A 19,105-nucleotide genomic window follows, 5' to 3' on the forward strand; every position below is an offset into this window, starting at 1 on the left:
CCTTCTGCTTGGGGAAACTTGATCCTCTTTTCTTCCCCCAGGATTTGCATGCTCATGCAGAAAAGGACTTTTCTTAAGAGTTGAAGAATCAAAGACATGGACCGCTGCGTTTTAACAAATGTGGGCTTTCCCTCCTCTCTTAAGATGTGCCCAAGCTTTAAATAAATAAATGAGGATAAAACCCTCTCAGCGTCTGTGTTTGTGTCCTGTGTACGCACCATTACGGAAACAAGCCAGCGAGCAATAACAAAAAATAAAATGTTGTGAAGCCGGTCCACTCAGGTGAATAATCTCTTCTGAATCAGAAAGCTTCTTTCACAGCTTCTTTCTAACTGAAGTTTTTCCCACCATAAGATGCACAGAAAACCCAAACTTAATTCAAATAGCTGCTCCTTTTTAACTAGTAGCTCTGCAAAATTAGGCCACGCCCTTTAGTGCAGGATGAGTCGCCAATATTTGAAAAAGTTTTTTTCTTTTTTTATTCTTTCATTAATAAAAATGGAAACGTCTTTGTCATTATTTGTGAAGTAGGTTACCTGTGTTTTTCCTGCTTTCATGTCTTTTATGTGGACTTAGTAACTAATATGACGCCATAGGTCATATTTATATCCCTGCTGTCTAGATATGTGCTCACTGGTGATTAAGCTGAACAAAATGAATGAATTCTTGGTGGATAATTATAGAACATACGAGCGGGGCATGTTAATGAATGTACTCCATTAATTATCCCTGACACAGCTGGAAATACACATGGGGGGAGAAAGAAATACTTCTTCTTCTTCTTCTTCTTTGTTTTTACGCTTCTTTGACTGAGTGACAGCTGTGCGGAAATAACAATAACAACAGCGTGTGAGAAATTACCAATCAAAGCACAAATTCTGATGAAACAGATGCTTTTTCTCTATCAACACATGTATTATTTATAAAGTCTGTAGACAGCATCTCATCCAAACCACTGAAATGTGCACGGCAGCTTTACTTGGAGTTTGTGGATGTTGTTTTCAGTTTCCTTTAAAAGGAGACTTTCATTTCTTCCTGTAATGTGATGCACAGTGTATCACAGTGTCTCCCCAGTGGAGGAAAACTAGTGGTCACTTTGGTGTAAAATACAAAAAAAAAAATTACTTTACGTTCTCGTGGACAAAGTCTATTTACATAAATACACAAAGAGCTTTAAAGTGAGTTCGTAAACATGAGAAGCAGGCAGAGTTCCCGTCACTACACGACCCCGTACTCTCCGGTCCGGTGATCCCGGAGCGAGTAGCGGCCCTGCTGGCGGGCGGCGCCGGCGGACCTCCCCTGGCTGGAGAGGACGGGCGGGACGGAGCCGCTCTGGCTCAGCGGGTCCCGGGCTGCGTGGGGGAGGGCGGGGCTGCGGCGCCGGCCGTCCAGACCCACATGTGTGCTGATCTGAGACGAGCGCAGACTCCTCATTAGGCCTCTGGCTCTCACCTCGTACAGCTCCACCTCAGTTTTCTTATACCTGGAGGAAACAGATGCTTATTACATTTTTTATTTTTTATTTTTTTTACATTAAAGGCTCCCATGTAACGTGTGTGGACTCACATTCTCAGCAGCAAAGAAGACAGGACCACTGAAACGGATGAGGCGGCCATCGCAGCCGAGCCCATCCAGGGTTGAAGCACCAAACCCAGGGGCATGAACACACCTACACACACACACACAGAGGATCCGATTAGTCATCTACAAAGCTTCAGCATAAATAAACTGCTGTATTTCTTTTAATATTTAAGACAAATCAATAAGGATTCGCATCCCGCCCTCACCTGCAGCGACTGGTATTCCCAGGAGGTTGTAGATGAGAGCGAAGACAAAGTTGATCCTTATCCTGCGCACCGTCTTCTTAGACAGCTCGATGCTGGCCACCACGTCCAGCAGGTCGTTCTGCAGAGAGGGACGCGAGACCCGTCAGGTTTTTTAAGTTTAAAGGCGTCGCCGTGTCTCCGCGGAGACGTCGCAGCAGCCACCTACCCGGATCAGGACGATGTCGGCCGCCTCGATGGCCACGTCGGTGCCGGTGCCGATGGCGATGCCGACGTCAGCGCGGGCGAGGGCCGGCGAGTCGTTGACGCCGTCTCCCACCATGGCCACTGTCAGACCTTTTTCCTGGAGCTCCTGCACCTTCGCCACTTTGTGTGACGGCAGCACCTCCGCAAACACCTTTCTGATGCCCACCTGCAGCCAGAAGCAAACTTTCATGTCTCGTCTTATGCATTCACGTGCGTTAACGCTTCATTTACCTTTGCTGCTATGGCTTTGGCTGTGTGCCGGTTGTCTCCGGTTATCATGACCACCTCGATGCCCATGCTGTTAAGAGTGTGCACCGCTAACGCTGACTCTGCCTTCACTGTGTCTGCGATGGCGAACATGGCGCACAAAACACCTACAGAGAACACACACACACACACAAGACATTCAGTAAAGTTTAATAGAAGCGTAAAGAAGAAGAAAAGACATTTATCCTCACCATCTATGGCCACCAGTATGGCTGTCTGTCCTTTGGTTTCATGGCTCGACATGGCGGCATCGACGTCCGCCCCGATGTGGTGTCCGCTCCTCCTCATCCACTCTCTGTTCCCGATGAGGACGGAGTAAGACGACAACTCAGCTACAAGCAGAGAAAGAAGAGAAGAAGAATGATTTAACGGGATTAAAATGGGACTTAGAAGAAGAGAGAAACTCCTCTAAGATATTAAACGCTGCAGATAACACTGGCCAGTATGGGGCTTGAACCCATGACCTTGGCGTTATTAGCACCACACTCTGACCATCTGAGCTAACCGGCCTGAGAAAACACACACAGGGACCCCATTATTATCCACAGACGCCCTCCAGAGACCGGGTCAGACCTGCAGAGGTGTCCTCCTCAGCAGAGAGCAGGCTTCTTTCATCAGAGGTGGCTCCGGGCAGCAGGAACGACTCCTCGCTCGTCTGCTGCAGCAGATGTTCCACATTGGACACCCGGCAGCTGATCCCACAGCCCGGCACTGCCTGGAAGTCCTGGCAGTAGCCCAGGACATCAGAGCCCAGCTCCTGTCAGGGGCAGGCACACACACACATACATTTCACTTAGGCTCTTAAAGCTTTCTAGAGCGTAAAAAGACCCAACGTACTCACCTCTTTACAGTGTTTGGCGACTGCCAGGCCCAGCGGGTGCTCGCTGCTGGCCTCCGCTGTCCCGACCACCGCCAGGATCTTTCTCAGCGGCATCCGAGCCATTTCCCACAACACCAGCACCCGAGTCACCTGCGGCGCGCCGTTAGTGATCGTACCGGTTTTATCAAACATCACCACACGGATCTGAGGCAAAGAAGCAGAAGTTATTCACAGAAAAACACGTTATTTGATCTACAAATGAGTCTCCGAGGTGTGATGTTAGTCAGTCAGTGTGTTTTATGTTTTCTGTCTGCAGAGTGAAAAGATTGTCAGTCTGCCTTCAGGAAGAGGACCTCAGGGAGACGTGTCCTCTGCGGGTGATTACTATGCTGCATTAAGTAAGAGGATTAACAGTATCACTTGCATCCTGAGGCTGGTGTGCTGCACGTCCACATACCACCACATATTACAGGCGCAATGTTTTTCTTAAGTTACACTCAAGTTCCTCTGTTGCTTCATTATCAGTGTTCACTGTGCACAACTCAAGATGACTTGAGGAGTCAGGATGTAGAGGATGTAAAGGGCATTGCCTTGTGAGCCATCTCCAGGGGCTCGCCGCCTTTAATGAGGATCCCGTTCTGGGCTCCGACCCCTGTGCCCACCATGACAGCTGTCGGGGTGGCCAGCCCCAGAGAGCAGGGGCAGGCGATGGACAGGACAGTGATGGACGCCTGGAAGGCAAAGCGGACGATAACTTCCGTCTTGGAGATGTGCGGGTTGTAACCCTGAGAGGAGGAGGAGGAGGAGAGAGGTCACATCCCACTGATGCTTTATGAAAGCTGCCTTTGTTCGCATCCGTGTGTGCACCTACCGGGAAGTTCTCCTTCACAATGTCAAAGTCAACAAACCCGATAACCAGCCAGGCCACCAGGGTGAGCACGGACACGATGATTATGAAGGGCACGAAGTATCCGCTGAGTCTGTCTGCAAACTGCTGGATGGGCGCCTGAGCAAACGCAGAGGAGCGTCAGTAAAGCGATAGTTTTAGTAATTTTCCTGTTCAGACCGTCTGTTACCTTCGAGGTTTGTGCCTCTTCCACCAGTTTGACGATCTGAGACAGAGTCGTCTCGGCTCCGACGTGAGTGGCCTCCACCAGAAGAGCCCCGTGAGTGTTAATGGAGCCGGCGATCACCAAACTACCCGCCTTCTTACTAACAGGCATAGGCTCACCTGACAGAAAGTACAATTACAGTATAAATAATGATTTAAATCATCACAGTACGCAATCCAGCAAACCAAACACGTCCTCCTACCTGTGATTAAAGACTCGTCTGCCATGGAGCTCCCTTCAATCACTTTCCCATCCACGGGGAACTTTCCCCCGGGGGCGACCTTAACGATGTCGCCCCGCTGGACCAGCTCCACCACCACCTGCTCCTCGCTGGGGCACAAACGCACATTCACTGTTAGCTGTCGTGTTGTCGCGCTACAGAGCCGTCGCATGTCGACCATATCTCACCTGATGACGGAGTGGCCCGGTCCAAGAGTCACCACAGTGGCGTCAGTGGCTTGAAGTGACATTAATTTGGCCAAAGCTTCAGAGGTTTTACCCTGAAAATGGAGAAAACTCCACAATCATCCCTCAGCTCCCTGACAATATTGCCTTCCTGAATTATTAGACTCCACTATTCATTATTTTAAAGTGCAAAAAAAGGTGCAGCACTGTGGCTTGAAATGAGGCCGTCACTGAACACTTTATGACAGAAAACATGACGTCAGTGTTTTCTGATTAAAAGTCTAAATTTATGCAGTAAACTTGATCTGGTTTCAGATTGCCATGACCTGCAATAAAATCGCAGGGTGATAAAATTAGTCATGGAAATGCTGCAATAAAAGGTCTGACACGAACCTGGAGAAAGAAGCATTCGACACGCCAAGGACAGAAAACATGAACACAATAATTAAAGGTGTTTTTTTGTCACTTTCATTTAACTTTCATTTTGCTAAAAGGGAAAAACAACTATTTAGTTTCTATATTACCACTAATACTACTACTACTACATCCATTTATCCAGAGTAGAAGGAGCTTCCTTCAATCATTTCCCCATTTTTATTACCTTTACTACGTGTTCCAACCAGCGCCCTAAGGCAATGAACACAAAGAGCATGGGAGGAGTGTCGAAAAAGGTGACGGGGCTCTGGCTGGCTCGCTCAGCCATGGCCACAACGAGGACCACACACGAGTAGATGTAGGCAATGGAGGTGGCCAACACAATCAGCACGTCCATGTTGGCCGTGTGGTGTTTTAACGAGCGGTACGCCTGGATGTAGAAGTATCGGCCTCCTAAGATCTGGGCGGCGGGGGCGAAAAAAGGAGAAAGAATCAATGTAGGAAAAGAAAAAAAGTAATGAGAACGGCTCCAGTGTTGTTTGCCTCACCTGCACAGGTGTGCAGAGCAGGAAAAAGGCCATGTTGAGGATGGAGAGACCCGGCAGCACGTTGTGCTCTTCAGGCATTGAGCCTCCGTGTTCCTGGTGCAGACGGTCCATCACCATCATGTAGATCATGAGGCCCATAACGGGCAGGCCAAACACCAGGCTGAGCAGAAAGGAGGTTTTCCACCTGGACAGGAAGCAGACGCTTTCAATTTGAGGCATAAAACACCTGCAACACAGCCCCAGTGGCCTAATGGATAAGGCACTGGCCTCCTAAGCCAGGGATTGTGGGTTCGAGTCCCATCTGGGGTGCTTTCTAGCAGAGTGGCGCAGTGGAAGCGTGCTGGGCCCATAACCCAGAGGTCGATGGATCGAAACCATCCTCTGCTATAAGTTTTAAGCAAACTTGTGACGCATGCCCTGAAAAGTGACACGTTTTAGATCGGATACTTGCTGTCGTATTTCTTCTGTGTGATCGAGGTTGTTTTTGAAGCGCGACTTCACCAGGCTGGCCTCGAATCCAAGGCTCTGGAAGACAGAACGAGGTCAGTGTAAAATGTCACAACGCACACAGCCGCCAGAGGTTTCAGCCAAAAGTCAAATACCTGAATGATCTTGATAATATCTCGCCCTCCGAGCACCTCCGGGTCAAACTGGATCTGTGCTTTTTTGGTCGCCAGGGCGACCGAGGCACTGAGTATCCCTTTGGTCGTGACGAGCTTGGACTCGATGTTGTGGACGCACGACGCACACGTCATGCCTGTTATCTGTAAGAGAAACATGGTGGAAACATGTGAATGTTTTTTGATTTGGGCCGTTCGTGTCAAATCTTTTTGTTGTGAGGACTCACAGTGAGGTCCAGCTTCCCGTGCGTTGCTGCGTTATCTTCCATCAGTTTGGCACCAAAGCCCAAGTCTTTTATGAGTTCGGTCACAGCTATCGCATCTATCACACCTGAGTCATACTTCACCTCTGCCTTTCCCGCAATTAATGACACCAACACTGAGAGGATTCCTAGAAGTCGAAGCAAATATGAAATAGTGTTTATTCAATCAATAACCCCCTGCTTAGCATATTCAGACCAGTTAAAAAGGAAATAAAGAATACTCACCCTTGTGTTTGAGGAGGTTTCTCTCGATGTTGGCCACACAGGAGGCGCAGGTCATTCCCATTACACAGATGAAGCATTTTTGCACTCTAACCTCGGTGGAGCTTGCAGAGTTGGCCTGTGATCCAGACCCATTGCCGACCGCCGTCCGACTGCTGGACTGCAGCTCAGAAAGGTTTGAACGTCCAGAGGTAACCGGCCTGGACTGATCGTGACTCTGGAGGCTCTTTTTGGGCTCTGGAGGCAGAGGGAACAACGTCAATGAACTGGCTACTCAGAGACAAGTTTCTCCTTTTTCATGTTTTTCCAATCACAGCTTTGGGTTTTTTCAATTAAGACTGAAATACTGATGTGTACTTATTAGCATTAAGTCTTCTTTTTGCATACTTAGCAAGCGTTAGCTTGATATCACTGTAAAATAAGGCAGGAAACATGGTTAGAAATCTCTAGTTCCGATCTTAATTTAGCAAGAAAACATCGCAACCTTATTTTTGTCCTTGGTTTAATTTTTCTATCAAAGTATTCCAACGTACATAGGAACATGTGTATGTATATGTCAAGAAAGAAGTGATAACCAAGCAGATCATGCAGGTTTTAAAGATACTAATAATGCATATATTCTGCGCCACGCCTACAGGTCAGTATGAACTGCACAAAACCCAACACAATATCTGAAATTGAAAACAGCCCATGAAAGAATCTGCAGCTTATAATCTGCCTCAGTTAATTCCACGTCTTGGCAAGCTGTTTTTGTCATTAAAGCCCAGGCCGGCGTAAGAGCCCTTCACGTCGCACTGGAGAGCATACTTGTCTGGTTTCCACGGCAACCTGGGGATACTTTGACGAGCTGTATGGGGGATGTAAGTCCCACTGGTTGAGTGGCACGAAAAGCAAGATGCAGCTCATAAATGAGTCTTTTTGCACATGTGCAGCCGCTTCTTCACACACCATCTATCGATTCAGGTGTGCGGTGACATAAACTGCTTAAATGACGACAACATAAGTTGCTCGAGGGCATCAAACAATGGCTGCTTTTCTGCCTCGAGCTGGGGAGGGGGAGCTGAAGAACCAGTTCAGTGCTACTCGTGTTCCCAAACAAACCCCTCTTCTAGGAAATGTGAAGTAGATGGAAAGCTGAGTTACTGCTGGGAAGGGGGGTATGGGTTTTCCTGGTTCTGTTAATGGTTAAAAGGGTGAGGGTTAAGTTTACTGTGTTACTGCAGTCTTATGACTTCCCTTTTGTAGTCAGGGACAGGAAGTACCTTTAGAACTACCATTATTTGCCAAGGTTCAGATTTTGACTGCAATACAGTTTAATCTGAACATGATATAAAAGTTTAATTTAACTCAGACAGTGAGTGATTTGGAAAATCACCAGAGAGAGTTATAAAAATGATGCAAAATTAACAGATATTGATGCAAAAATTATAGACCACAAATATATTCAAAATGACCACAATCAACTAAAAAGCTTACCTTCAAGAGAAGCATCGAAGCCCATGTCCTCAATAGCTGCCCTGAGCTGCTCCGGCTCAGTCAGGCTGGGGTCAAAGGTTATCGTTCCCTTTTCCTCCTTCAGTGACACTGCTATGGATAAAACTCCGGTCATCTGAGAGATCCTCCCTTCTATGGACTGCACACAAGAGTTGCAAGTCATCCCTACGATCCAAACGGTAACAGTCCTGGTGGCTTGACTCGGCCCGTCCCTCTGCCAGTAGCTTGTACCTCCACCAGACTGGTCCTCAGCTGATAACGTGGCATCAAACCCCATGTCTTCGATCTTGTCTCTCAGCTCCTCTTGTGTTACTACAAGAGGTTGAAACACAACCTCAGCTGCACCCTCTTGAAGAGACACCTGAATGTGTGAAACCCCTGGAAGTGCTCCAATCCGTCCCTCGATGGACTGTACACAGGACTGGCAGTGCATACCGTCCACCCTGATCTGCACCCACGACTCCACATCAAATCCCAAGGCCTGGAGCTCCAGGGCAATCTCTTTGGTTGTTGCTAGTGAGGAATCATAGTACACCTGGGCCACGCTGCTGGGTACAGACCAGAGCACAGCCATGACTCCATTCACGTTGCTGATTCTGGTTTGGATGGCTTGGACCTGGTCCTCAGAGGCCAGGCTTGGGAGCTTGAAAGTGGCTCTGGAGGCAGTTTTGGGTGGAGGGCAGAGCTCAGTCTGGCTCCCATACTCGTAGGCCAAGTTGTCAAAGCCCTGTTGGCCAATGTTGGTGACATTCTGCTGAAAAGAATAAAGCAAAGTTGATCAGTTTAGCATTTCTCACTGCTCCAAATCATTGCAGACCTTTTTTATTATAATTGGATACAGAACCTAGACCTTAAATGTTGAAGTTTGGGTTCGGTTTTCTGTGAGAAAATGGAAAAAAGACTAAAAACTTGCACAAGTTACTTGAGCCTGAGGTCCCTAATATTTTGAAAAGCTATGCGTAGATCAGTGAAAACCAAACAACATCAGTTTATATTCCAGGTCACTTTCTTCACATTTGTGCTTGTCCTTTGTTCAGATAAAATATGTCCTGTCTGGTCATGTAAAATTTAAAAGTCTATGAGCTTAAGGTGTTCAGTTTTTAATCCCCTGTGAATCAAGATAAGAGGACACTTTAATCCATGCGTGGCTGGACTTGTTCCTTCCTCACCCACGAGGCAGAGTTCGTTTGAGGCCTCAAAAAAAGAAAAACAATCCCATGACAGGCCCGTCACATAAAGCCGCCCAACGTGACTCTGCTTAAAAACACCTCGGTGAACTGAAGGGAAAAGTCAACTCACACGAAGAGCTGCAGTTCAAACGGTTACTCCATGTGGAAAGTTTTTCATACAAGAACAACTCCAGAACAATTTACTGTGTGTATTAGGAGTAACATCGGAATTAAAAACTTAGCAGAGGATGGTTTCGATCCATCGACCTCTGGGTTATGGGCCCAGCACGCTTCCGCTGCGCCACTCTGCTAGAAAGCACCCCAGATGGGACTCGAACCCACAATCCCTGGCTTAGGAGGCCAGTGCCTTATCCATTAGGCCACTGGGGCTTGATAAAAAATCCTCAAAGAGACAAAATCGTGTCAGCTAAGAGGACAGTTACATATTTCTGTAAGTGTCTCTTCGCAAGTTCACGTTTAAAATTCTTTTTATCTAAAATATCTGTGTGATACAACTCTGGGATAACAGCCACGGTATTAACAGGTATCACATTACTACAAGAATGAAAGTGCTGAAGAGACGTCTGGTGTTCGAAAAACATCTGTCCACCGCCATCTAAATACTAAACATATGTTAGTTATGAATTTACCAGTGTAAAAGTGTTTATTTAAGGAGAGCGGCTCTAGGAATTTCAGAAAATAAAAATTAGACTTCTCCAAATTTTTAATGATAGCTGTTGCTGCTCATACATTAAACTGATTATATATGGTACTGGATATACTGTATATACTCCTCAAATAAAATAAAATACCTTCTGGAAAGATGGATTCATTTGACTAAGTTTCAGTTTGTTAATCAGCTATTTAACAAAAAGACGTTATTTTGTTATTTCATTAGAAAACGATCTGCAGCCTACCTCCATCACGGGTACCCGCTGTCGAGCTTTGCCGTGTTGACTTTTCTCTCAGTGCCTGCATATAAATACCTTCATGGATGCATTGTGTTTTCATAAAGGATGAAATGTATGGTTCATCTGATTGGGTAGCCAACGCACCAATCGCATCCATCCACGAAAACAATCGACCTGTTGTGCTTATGAAAATATACATCATTGCACAACTACACTCTTCCCCCACATACATTTACTTGCATGTTTACTTTCCATCAACGGATTCTGTCAAGTCATGGCCTGTTCATGTTTTTTTCCCTTTTAATGTGAGTTGTTTAGATGTCTTGAGGAGGTTTAGCCTGGTCACGTGAGACCATTTGAACAACGCCCTCTTGCATTCAAAACCTCACTAATGTTAAATGAAAAATGTCAGGCACACAAAATGCTTGGTGTTCAAGTGGGAAGCTACAATTCTTCTACATTCGGCAACCGTCATCGTTTTGGAAAACCCTTTGGAGGAACTTCACTGAACTCTGGTTGGAGCTACAAGCTGCAAGTTCTCAGATATAAAAATGGAACCTGGCTTTCCTCCACGTCTTCCAACTACATCGATGAAAGGCTTAGCGTCCACCTGGTTCTCCAGGGGAGCCCAACATCTACAGAGCATCTCAAAGTTTCTCCTTCAACACAAGGAGGATGAAGATGACCACAGAAAAAGAGCAGAAAGACTAAACAATGGGAGGCATCCCTTCTATCGACAAACGGATAAAATTTCCAAAGAGCGAAGCTTCAAGATGAGCGATATACTTAAGATCTGGATCATTGGGTCTAGCTACGTTACAGGAGCAGAGCAGTGTGTGGAATCATTGGGAAGAACTTTGGACTTAAGTTAAGTGGTTTGGAAAAGGAGTCATGCACTGAAGTGAAGTCCTTCCTTGTTCTCATGCTGGATTGTCCACACAGAGTCCGTCCTGGTCGTCCTGGTCGTCCATGCCAGAGGAAACAATCTAGGACTCGTATCCGTCAGAGAACTAGCTTCACAAATGAAAAAGGGCTTTGATGCAGCTCCATGAAGAGTTCCCCTCGATGACAGTTACATGTTCCTGCACGGCAGTAGTGGAAATACGGAAATCCAACATGGATCAGTAACGAGAGTAAGGCCGCTAACAGAGTCATGAGACAGACTGATGGCTGCTTTAATGGTGAAGTTATCGAACACTCTCTCCTGAGATTCTTCAGTGTTTCTATCAGACGGAGTGCACTTCAGCAGAAAGGAGAATGAAATCTCTCTGCTCAGCACGCACAGCGTCATTAAGAGGATCCTCCAGGAAAGAGTTCCTGTCTCTAATGTAAATACGAGGTTAATATTAGATGGTTAATTAACTCTAAAACCCTGTTTCCAAACAAGATGCAACAGTATGAAAATCGCGTGGGCGCTGCTTTTAGATACTATTTTTATATGTACATGTACCAATCAGCCACAACATTAAGACCCATTAAGTTTCTCATTTCAAGCTGTGGAGTGAATAACACTGATGATACCTGGGTCCTGGCACATATATCAAGAGCGTCAGTTTTAGAGAATATATCCCAGTCACTGGGGTATATATATACACAACCATCTAATAATAAGAAGAAAAAATAATAATACAAAATGAAAAACTAATAGTAAACATGGGTGATGTATAGTTAGTATAAAAAGTAATTATTGGCTGTATTTGTTCTTTTTAGAAGATAACCATTCATATACAACTGAGACCATCTAAGACACGTTTGGGACAAATTCATTCTGACAAATCAGTGTGTTGTCTGACTGATCTGAGACTTAAAGCCGATATTTTACATTTAATCAAATCTACGCTCTGAAAAGTTGTGGCCTGCCTGATTTAAAACTTTCATCCGTGGTCCTCCGCAGGGCAGAGAGGGGATGAAGATGTTCGGAGGCCTACCTTCACCTCGGCCCCACAGAGCCTCCTGTTGCCTCCCGCTGCGTGGACCTCACAGGTGCAGCCCGGCCCGCAGGTGCAGCCCGGTCCGCAGACACAGTCCACCAGGCAGATCTGCTCCAGGACCGCGGGCGCCGACCGGGCTTCGAACCTCGACGAGCTTTTCGGCGACTTTGTCGAGAACATGTTGGAGCCGCTGCTGTGGCCGAGTTCCTTATCTCCTCCTGTCAAATGCGGAGGGTAAAAGTCCGCAGCGGTCAGGGGCTTGTTCCAGGAGATAAGAGCGCAGCGCGAGTGCGCACTTACTCCGGCACAGCCTCGTTTCCATGCGCTGAGCTGCGGAGCGGCAGGATTTTGGCCGGAATGAACTCATGAATGTGGGCAAAGTCTTGCATCACATGACTTCGGCACTGAGGAGGCAGAAAGGCTAACACGGTCAACAGAGGAACTTTGCATCTCACCTTTCAGAGAATACACGCGTGGTATCTTTAGAAAAATAGGTTTTATTCGAAGTAAAACTCGAGTCAAAGTAAAATAAAGAACATAAAATAAAATAAAACAACCCCAGACAACAGCTGGCTTTGAAAAGAAAAGAGTGACAAAGCAAAATATCAAACCACATATTTACAAAAACCTTCTATTTTATTGATCTCAACGTCTTAAACGTCAAAGGACACATTGTACATGTTTGTGTTGAGCGGGAGGAGGTGGCCACAGTAAACTAACAGAGCTTCAAAAGGAGGGAGGTGAAAAAACTAATTAAATCAATAGAAACCAACACTGCAAAAAAGACCACGATCAGTTTGTGTGCGTCTCTTAAAAACTTAAAATTTCTTCTGCGTTGCTGATTGACTTGTGTGTCAGTGAGTGAGACTGCATAGGGAACGACAAGGCACGCAGAGGGAACCAAGTAACACATTCATCGGAGCGTCTTCCTTCTTTTCATAGAAGAAACTCCGGCTTTTATTTGGATCGAAAAAGTAGAATCTTTTTTTTTTTTTTTTTTTAGCAGAATTAAACCAAACTAAAAAGAAACTATGTCGAGACCACGCACACCACACAAATGAAACAGACATTTGTTCTTTTTTTTGCAGTGTGGATCTGTACAACGTGGACTGTGCTTCAGCGCTGTCGGTCCCAGCGCCAGATGGAGGCGTCGTCACACACCGCTATTAAAATGCTGCTGTCGCGACTGAAGCTGGTCTGTCTGATGGCCGACGTGCATTTAGGGAGGGTCAGCGTGGTGCACCTGCAGGACGAGAGCGTGTCATGATGAAGCGTTCGCCCTCACAGCTCAGACTTGTCACAGTCGATCTCTTCTGACTGACTTACTTGGCTTTGTGTGGATCTTCCACTTCCAGGTCCCACACGTAGAGTTTCCCCACCTGGTTTCCCAGAGCCAGCATCTGTCAATCAGTCAGCAGCATGTCAGACATGTTTACTTCCTGATTTATTTTATAGAAGTGTAATGAGAAGAAGTAGTGAGCCGACCTTCTGCCAGAAGTCCATGGAGAAGCGCATGTACCAGATGTCACACTGGCTGTACTCGAAGCGTCCCAGAATGGTCACGTTGGACTCGTTGGGTTTGATGTGGTCGATGTCGTCCTCCATCTTTCCTGGCTTCCAGCAGACGATGGCGTTCTCACACGACTGCAGGAACAAACTTTTGTTTTTAGTGTGCTTATCACACGGAGTTTAACCCTCCGGAGTCCAGAGGATCAACTTTGACTACGTTTGGTTTTACCCTTATATTATATTTAATCTTAAAAACTGTTCACACTGTTGCCTTGTTTGGTTTCATTCTCTTCAACACAACTTCACCTGAGTCATTTTACAGTTATCTTTCCATTTTGACAAACAGTATTAACACACTGGACCTAAAACCAGACTAAAACCAAGATTTTTCACTGTGAAAAGCACAAAAATGAACCAACATGACGGCAGGATAAAGTGTGGCGTGAATGATAAATTATTTGGAATAAGTCATTTAAAACTTGAAGTTCTGTACTTTTACAGAAGCTGAAACAGAGACTCAGTGACGCTGGACGTTGCTGCTGCGTCGTCTTAAACCGCTCGTGTGATTTGGACGCACCGGTGCGTCCGTCGACTCCAGAGGGTTGATTAACATCTGAACCACTTGCCTTGGACAGAATTAGATCCCCGAGCCACCGCACACAGTCCACGTAGTTTCTGTGGATGTCTCGTGTCGAGAAGTCGGGGAAGTGGATTTTCTGCGAGACAAAAGGCCTGAAGAGAGAAGAAACAATTAAAAAGATGCATTTCATCTTACACTGCCTGACGTAAACCATCCTGAGTGTCTCACCTGTTTGTCTTCGAGGGGTTGTACTCGTATGACCCTCGAATGGCTTTCTGCATCCGCTCTGAGTTGATCCTCCACAGTTTCAAAGAGTGGTCCATCCCACACGACATTATCTTCTCACCCAGGAGATCAAAGTCCTGCAGAGGGATGAAAGGAGGATGAGAGGAACGTACTGGTGGAGCTTCGTCCTGAATCCAGACAGTTTCCACACATGTTGTTTTAGCCTGATGTTGTGGTAACTTTGCACCATTAGCCTGGATGTAGCGCTAAACTGCGGCTAACTGTTGCTGTGAAAGACTTTAAGTGATGAGTCTTTCACATGCACGAAGCCTCCGTTCTCCGTCCGTCTCTTTGTGGCCGACTGTCGGTGTTGCCGGGCTCCGGTTGCCTAGGTAACCCTAATGTATATTGCCACAGACACTCACAGCGCTCAGGACCTCGTCTCGATGACCTTCCACGCCTCCAAATATGGCCACTAATGTGTCCGTGTGGATGTTCCACAGTCTCAGGGCGTGATCTGAGGGGACAGACAAGATGCCTTTTATTGGACAACTCAAACAAGTTTAAAACGCTGCTACCAAAAACAATTAACCTGCTTAGATAAAAGATTAACTCGGCTCGTCCCAGATTAAGGAACCACCTGACAATAACATGTTAATAAAAACTGTCCTGAATCGTCCTGACACAGTGGCAGTGACGTTTAGCACGGGCAATAAAAATAAATCCAGGAACATGTGGCTTCATCGTGCTGTTGTATTGTTAACCTTACGAGACAGCGTGTGAATCACTGTCCCTCTTTATTGTTCTTACCTTTGCTGACGGACAGGAGAAGATTCGGGTCCCTCGGGTGAAACTTGAGCTCATTGATGGCGTTCCCGTGACCTACATAATGCTGGAGGCAAACAACGAAGAGTTTATTCATCCAGTGGAATCAGCAGTGGATGGTTACTACTGCTCATTAGCAGAATAAGTAGTTTTATCACATTAAGGCAAAAACTGTTTTTTCTCTCATATAGATCGATAGATTTTGAGACACATTTATGTGATCATGTCACTACACTTTGTCCGTGTTACGCCTCTAATTTCCTCCTAAAAGTCTCTAAAATGAATGAGTCTGGTCTCTATCTGTTATATGAGGAACCGTTGTGAAGCCAGGTCAGGACCAAATATGGTCATTTCCTGTCTATTTCATCTAATGATGAAAGCAGAGGCCGATCTGGAGCTAAACTCTCAGTTCTGACAACGTGACTGGTTCAAAAATAACCGAATATTCTGCCGGTCTGAGTTTATCTGACAGAGACATTTAAAAATGCTGGAGGTCGTCTCTAAGAAGAAAGTTACAGCTCAAATTAGCGAGAAAAGTCAAAGAGAAGCCAGATGAAGGAGAGGAGAGAGGAAGTCAGACTCATGTGAGTTCATCCAGACGTAAATTGTCTTTGGTGAAAGGAGACGAAGGTGGAGACGATCAGAAACGAATCATCATATTCTACTCTTGAATTAATTTATTGAAAATTTGATGTGATATTTTGATATTATATATATATATGTGTTGACCTTGAATGAGTTTTTCTTCTCTTTTTGCTTCTCTGAGCCAGAAATCTCCACGTCAGCAGCTCTGACACAAACCAAACTATCCAGATTTATTCCCACCTACATCCTGCAGGTATTTACTGATGGGATTTATCACGTATCATTCAGAGCCTCATTTATACAACATTTTACTCTTTTTACTACATTTTTTTGGACTGAAACAAGAATTCTTCAGCCATTATTCCAGTTTCTGTTCTGGGAATTGTATGTGAATAAGCTCATATTTAAAAAGATAACTCCACATTTGCACATTTAAATATAAATTCACAAAAAACTACATTTATGTAAGTAATCAGCTGGAGAAGTTTCATGGTGACAACTATTAGCTGAAATTTTTACCCTATTCACCTGTAGTGTCTCGCCTTAATATAAATCCTTCCTCTTATGTGGGCGGAGCCTAAAAGCACCAGGTTACCTTGATGCACTGCATCGTGATGTGGTTGATCACGCGGATGATGCCGCGGGACCCGGCTACAGCCAACAGGGGGTGACTTGTGTTGGTGTCGTAGGTCCAGGCGCACGTGTAGAAGTTCTCATCAGCCTGTGGACGTGTTCGGTCAAGGAAAGCTTTACCTCATAGACGGATGCTTCAGTGTTGTGAAAGCATCTGTGATCCTGCAATAAGCTGCAAAGATTCAATCGCATCTGAACTGAAGAGGAATCATAATAAAGACGCTGTTCTTTTTAATTCTTAAAATCATTCCCAGAAAATGAAATACTGCAAATTGATCTTAACTTTATCCTCGTTGTTTGAGTTTAGATCGAACGATCTTCAATATTTATGTTTTCTGCCGCGATGAAAAGATTTTAAAACTAGAAAAACTGGACTTGCTACGTGGAGAGAAGGAGGCAGACCAAACTTAAGATTAGATTTAAGGTGAAAGGATACGTCCGCATCAACGTAGGACTGCAACAGTCTTATTTCTCCCTGAGAGTGACATTCATACAGAGTTACCTGCAGAAGGAAAGACACAGCTGGTTAGGTGCAGCCTAAAAAAGAAGCAAATTAATTATAAAAGATAAAAGATCAGGGCGTCTGTTTAGCCTCTTAAAATTAAACTGGACGTTTCCTAGTAGTTTATTTCTAGCTGGATAATAATCCCACTGATAAATTCACCATTAGAGTCAATAACAAAAAGGTCTGGAAAAATGTCACCTCGCTATTAATGTGCTGGTTCACTACATAATTACTGAGATCGTTACCCTGTTACTCCCGACTGTGGCAAACACCAGCGGGTCTCCCTCCTTGCTGTGCCAGTTAAACTGGACTCCAAACAGCGGCTGGCCGTGGTCCTCCTAAGATAAGTTCAAACGGTGTCAAAGGAACATTTATTTCCAGGAAAAAGTAACGGAGCGATTCAGAGATTGAGAGGCTGTGCTCACCCTCAGGCTGTTGACACATTTAAAAGAATATCTGCACTTCTTGGACTTCCACTTGCCCTTGCCCCAGCTCTTCCTGCCCGGGGCGTTGGCTGTGTTGGTGGGTGTGTCTGGGCGCTCCGCGTTGGTCCCACTCTCCACGCTGACAGCATCATCCTACCAAAGCGACAAGCGTTAACGTCTGAAAGGGCAGCTTCTGAGCCAATAAGCAACGATAATACACAGAACAATACATAGAATGAACACAGTTGAAACAGAAAAGAAACATAAACCCTGTGATGAGTAGTGACTGAATGACTGAACATTATGTACATGTGGGTGCAAGTTTGGCATTGAGGTAGAATATAAAATCACGAATTCACTGTGGCTAAAATTTGAAATCAAATCAATGGAGTATGATGACAGTTTATCCCTCAATTTCACAAACAACACAATTATTAGAGGAATTAAAGGAATACATAGGACCATAATCTGTCTGATATTAAGAGCTGTTATAGTGCCATTTCTTTCCACGTGACCGGAAGCAGTGCAGAGATACCATGTTATTTAGTGTGGTAAGGTGCATGTAGTAGTTCGCATTTCTGTAAGACAGGTGGCTCTGCAACAGAGTTAACTACTAATTAACCCCAAATCACAACAGCATTCACTTTAGTCACTCGTTTAGTTTTAGTGGTTTTATTCACTGAAATGAACCAAGAAGGACTAGCTAGAAACAAAGATGGCTCTGATCTAGCTTCCTCACAGGGATTTTTCTTTTCCATTAAACAATTAATACAAAAGCATATCGCTGCATTAAGCATTAATCCACATTTAACACTCCCGCAAGTCGTTTTAAATTCTAAATAATCAGTTAATTTAGCTTTGTGTGGTCTATTCAGAAGATAATAAACTTGAAGCAGCCGCTGTGCATGGACAAAGCTGCTAGCTACCCACTTTAGCACGAAGCTAACTCGTTGGAGCTGCGACATGTTCGCGTAAGAAACGACACAGTTTGAACGGCTTACATTCTCGTCTCCGGATAAATCGGGGTTACTGTTCTCGTCACTGCTTAATTTTTGCTTTTTCGCCGGTATTTCTTTTCCCGCTTGAGACGGGGACTCGGACATGTTCTTATTTTCCCTCATTTTGGCTCAAACTCCGCCTCTTCCGCTCCGCTGCCGCAAGTGCTGCTGGGAATTAGAGTTTTGTCTAGATCTCGCGTTAAAGGGTAAAATACCGTATTTTGCGTATTTATAAAATTAGGAAACTTTTGATTTTTAAAAGATAAAATGATTTAAAAACCTATGCAATAAAAAGAATTAATATATCACACGATATGCCACCACTTTTTAATATTTTCTGCCATTAATGACTATTTTCTGGCTGAACAGGACTGCAGATACATTTACTTGAATCCATTTAACCAAAAAAGCAAAAGGAAACAAAATATTCTGCACATTGACGATGTGTGGAGCTGCAGCTCCTTTACTGCTTTCAAATCCAACCTAAAACAAATCTGCTGAAAGCTGCTCAGCTCTGTAATCACTGACTGCGTGCATGTGTGTGGCTCTGGATAATTTAGATTATTGTATTTTCCTGCTTGGTTTTATTATTGTGCTTTGTGACCTATTAGATAATGCAGATGCAAATTAGCTTTGAGCTATAATCTGATACA

The 19,105-nt window shown here is 45.0% G+C and overlaps 2 protein-coding genes and 5 non-coding genes across 8 annotated transcripts; 2 read left to right on the forward strand and 5 right to left on the reverse strand.

The window, feature by feature from the left end:
* Window positions 1-453: 453 nt before the first annotated feature.
* On the reverse strand, window positions 454-12,505 carry atp7b (ATPase copper transporting beta). 2 transcript variants are annotated; one of them, XM_047576791.1, is made up of 21 exons: window positions 12,165-12,505; window positions 8,139-8,907; window positions 6,666-6,899; window positions 6,405-6,568; window positions 6,160-6,321; window positions 6,009-6,082; window positions 5,558-5,741; window positions 5,236-5,469; window positions 4,638-4,729; window positions 4,432-4,559; window positions 4,194-4,348; window positions 3,989-4,123; window positions 3,708-3,902; window positions 3,139-3,321; window positions 2,871-3,054; window positions 2,489-2,629; window positions 2,262-2,404; window positions 1,993-2,196; window positions 1,788-1,905; window positions 1,567-1,669; window positions 454-1,483 (listed from the first exon to the last, which is right to left on the reverse strand). In XM_047576791.1, exons 1-21 carry the CDS (start codon window positions 12,345-12,347, stop codon window positions 1,219-1,221), a joined length of 4,050 nt encoding a protein of 1,349 aa, XP_047432747.1. In that variant the 5' UTR covers window positions 12,348-12,505; the 3' UTR covers window positions 454-1,218. The 2 variants fall into 2 exon arrangements, with proteins under 2 accessions (XP_047432747.1, XP_047432746.1); XM_047576790.1 differs by having other exon boundaries at window positions 8,139-8,910.
* Window positions 2,734-2,807, reverse strand: trnai-aau. Its single transcript has one exon. It is a non-coding gene; the product is annotated as a tRNA-Ile (tRNA).
* trnar-ccu lies at window positions 5,794-5,866 on the forward strand. The gene has a single exon. It is a non-coding gene; the product is annotated as a tRNA-Arg (tRNA).
* Window positions 5,873-5,944, forward strand: trnam-cau. Its single transcript has one exon. It is a non-coding gene; the product is annotated as a tRNA-Met (tRNA).
* trnam-cau lies at window positions 9,565-9,636 on the reverse strand. The gene has a single exon. It is a non-coding gene; the product is annotated as a tRNA-Met (tRNA).
* On the reverse strand, window positions 9,643-9,715 carry trnar-ccu. The gene has a single exon. It is a non-coding gene; the product is annotated as a tRNA-Arg (tRNA).
* A 139-nt stretch (window positions 12,506-12,644) lies between the features above and the next one.
* Window positions 12,645-18,620, reverse strand: eed (embryonic ectoderm development). The gene is made up of 12 exons (XM_047576897.1): window positions 18,456-18,620; window positions 17,455-17,607; window positions 17,275-17,367; window positions 16,961-17,026; window positions 16,487-16,612; window positions 15,292-15,373; window positions 14,907-14,998; window positions 14,485-14,618; window positions 14,303-14,408; window positions 13,653-13,811; window positions 13,494-13,567; window positions 12,645-13,410 (listed from the first exon to the last, which is right to left on the reverse strand). Exons 1-12 carry the CDS (start codon window positions 18,573-18,575, stop codon window positions 13,284-13,286), a joined length of 1,332 nt encoding a protein of 443 aa, XP_047432853.1. The 5' UTR covers window positions 18,576-18,620; the 3' UTR covers window positions 12,645-13,283.
* Between the last annotated feature and the right edge of the window lie 485 nt (window positions 18,621-19,105).

This window comes from Mugil cephalus, chromosome 23 (assembly GCF_022458985.1).
Source record: "Mugil cephalus isolate CIBA_MC_2020 chromosome 23, CIBA_Mcephalus_1.1, whole genome shotgun sequence".
NCBI classification, from domain to species: Eukaryota; Metazoa; Chordata; class Actinopteri; order Mugiliformes; family Mugilidae; genus Mugil; species Mugil cephalus.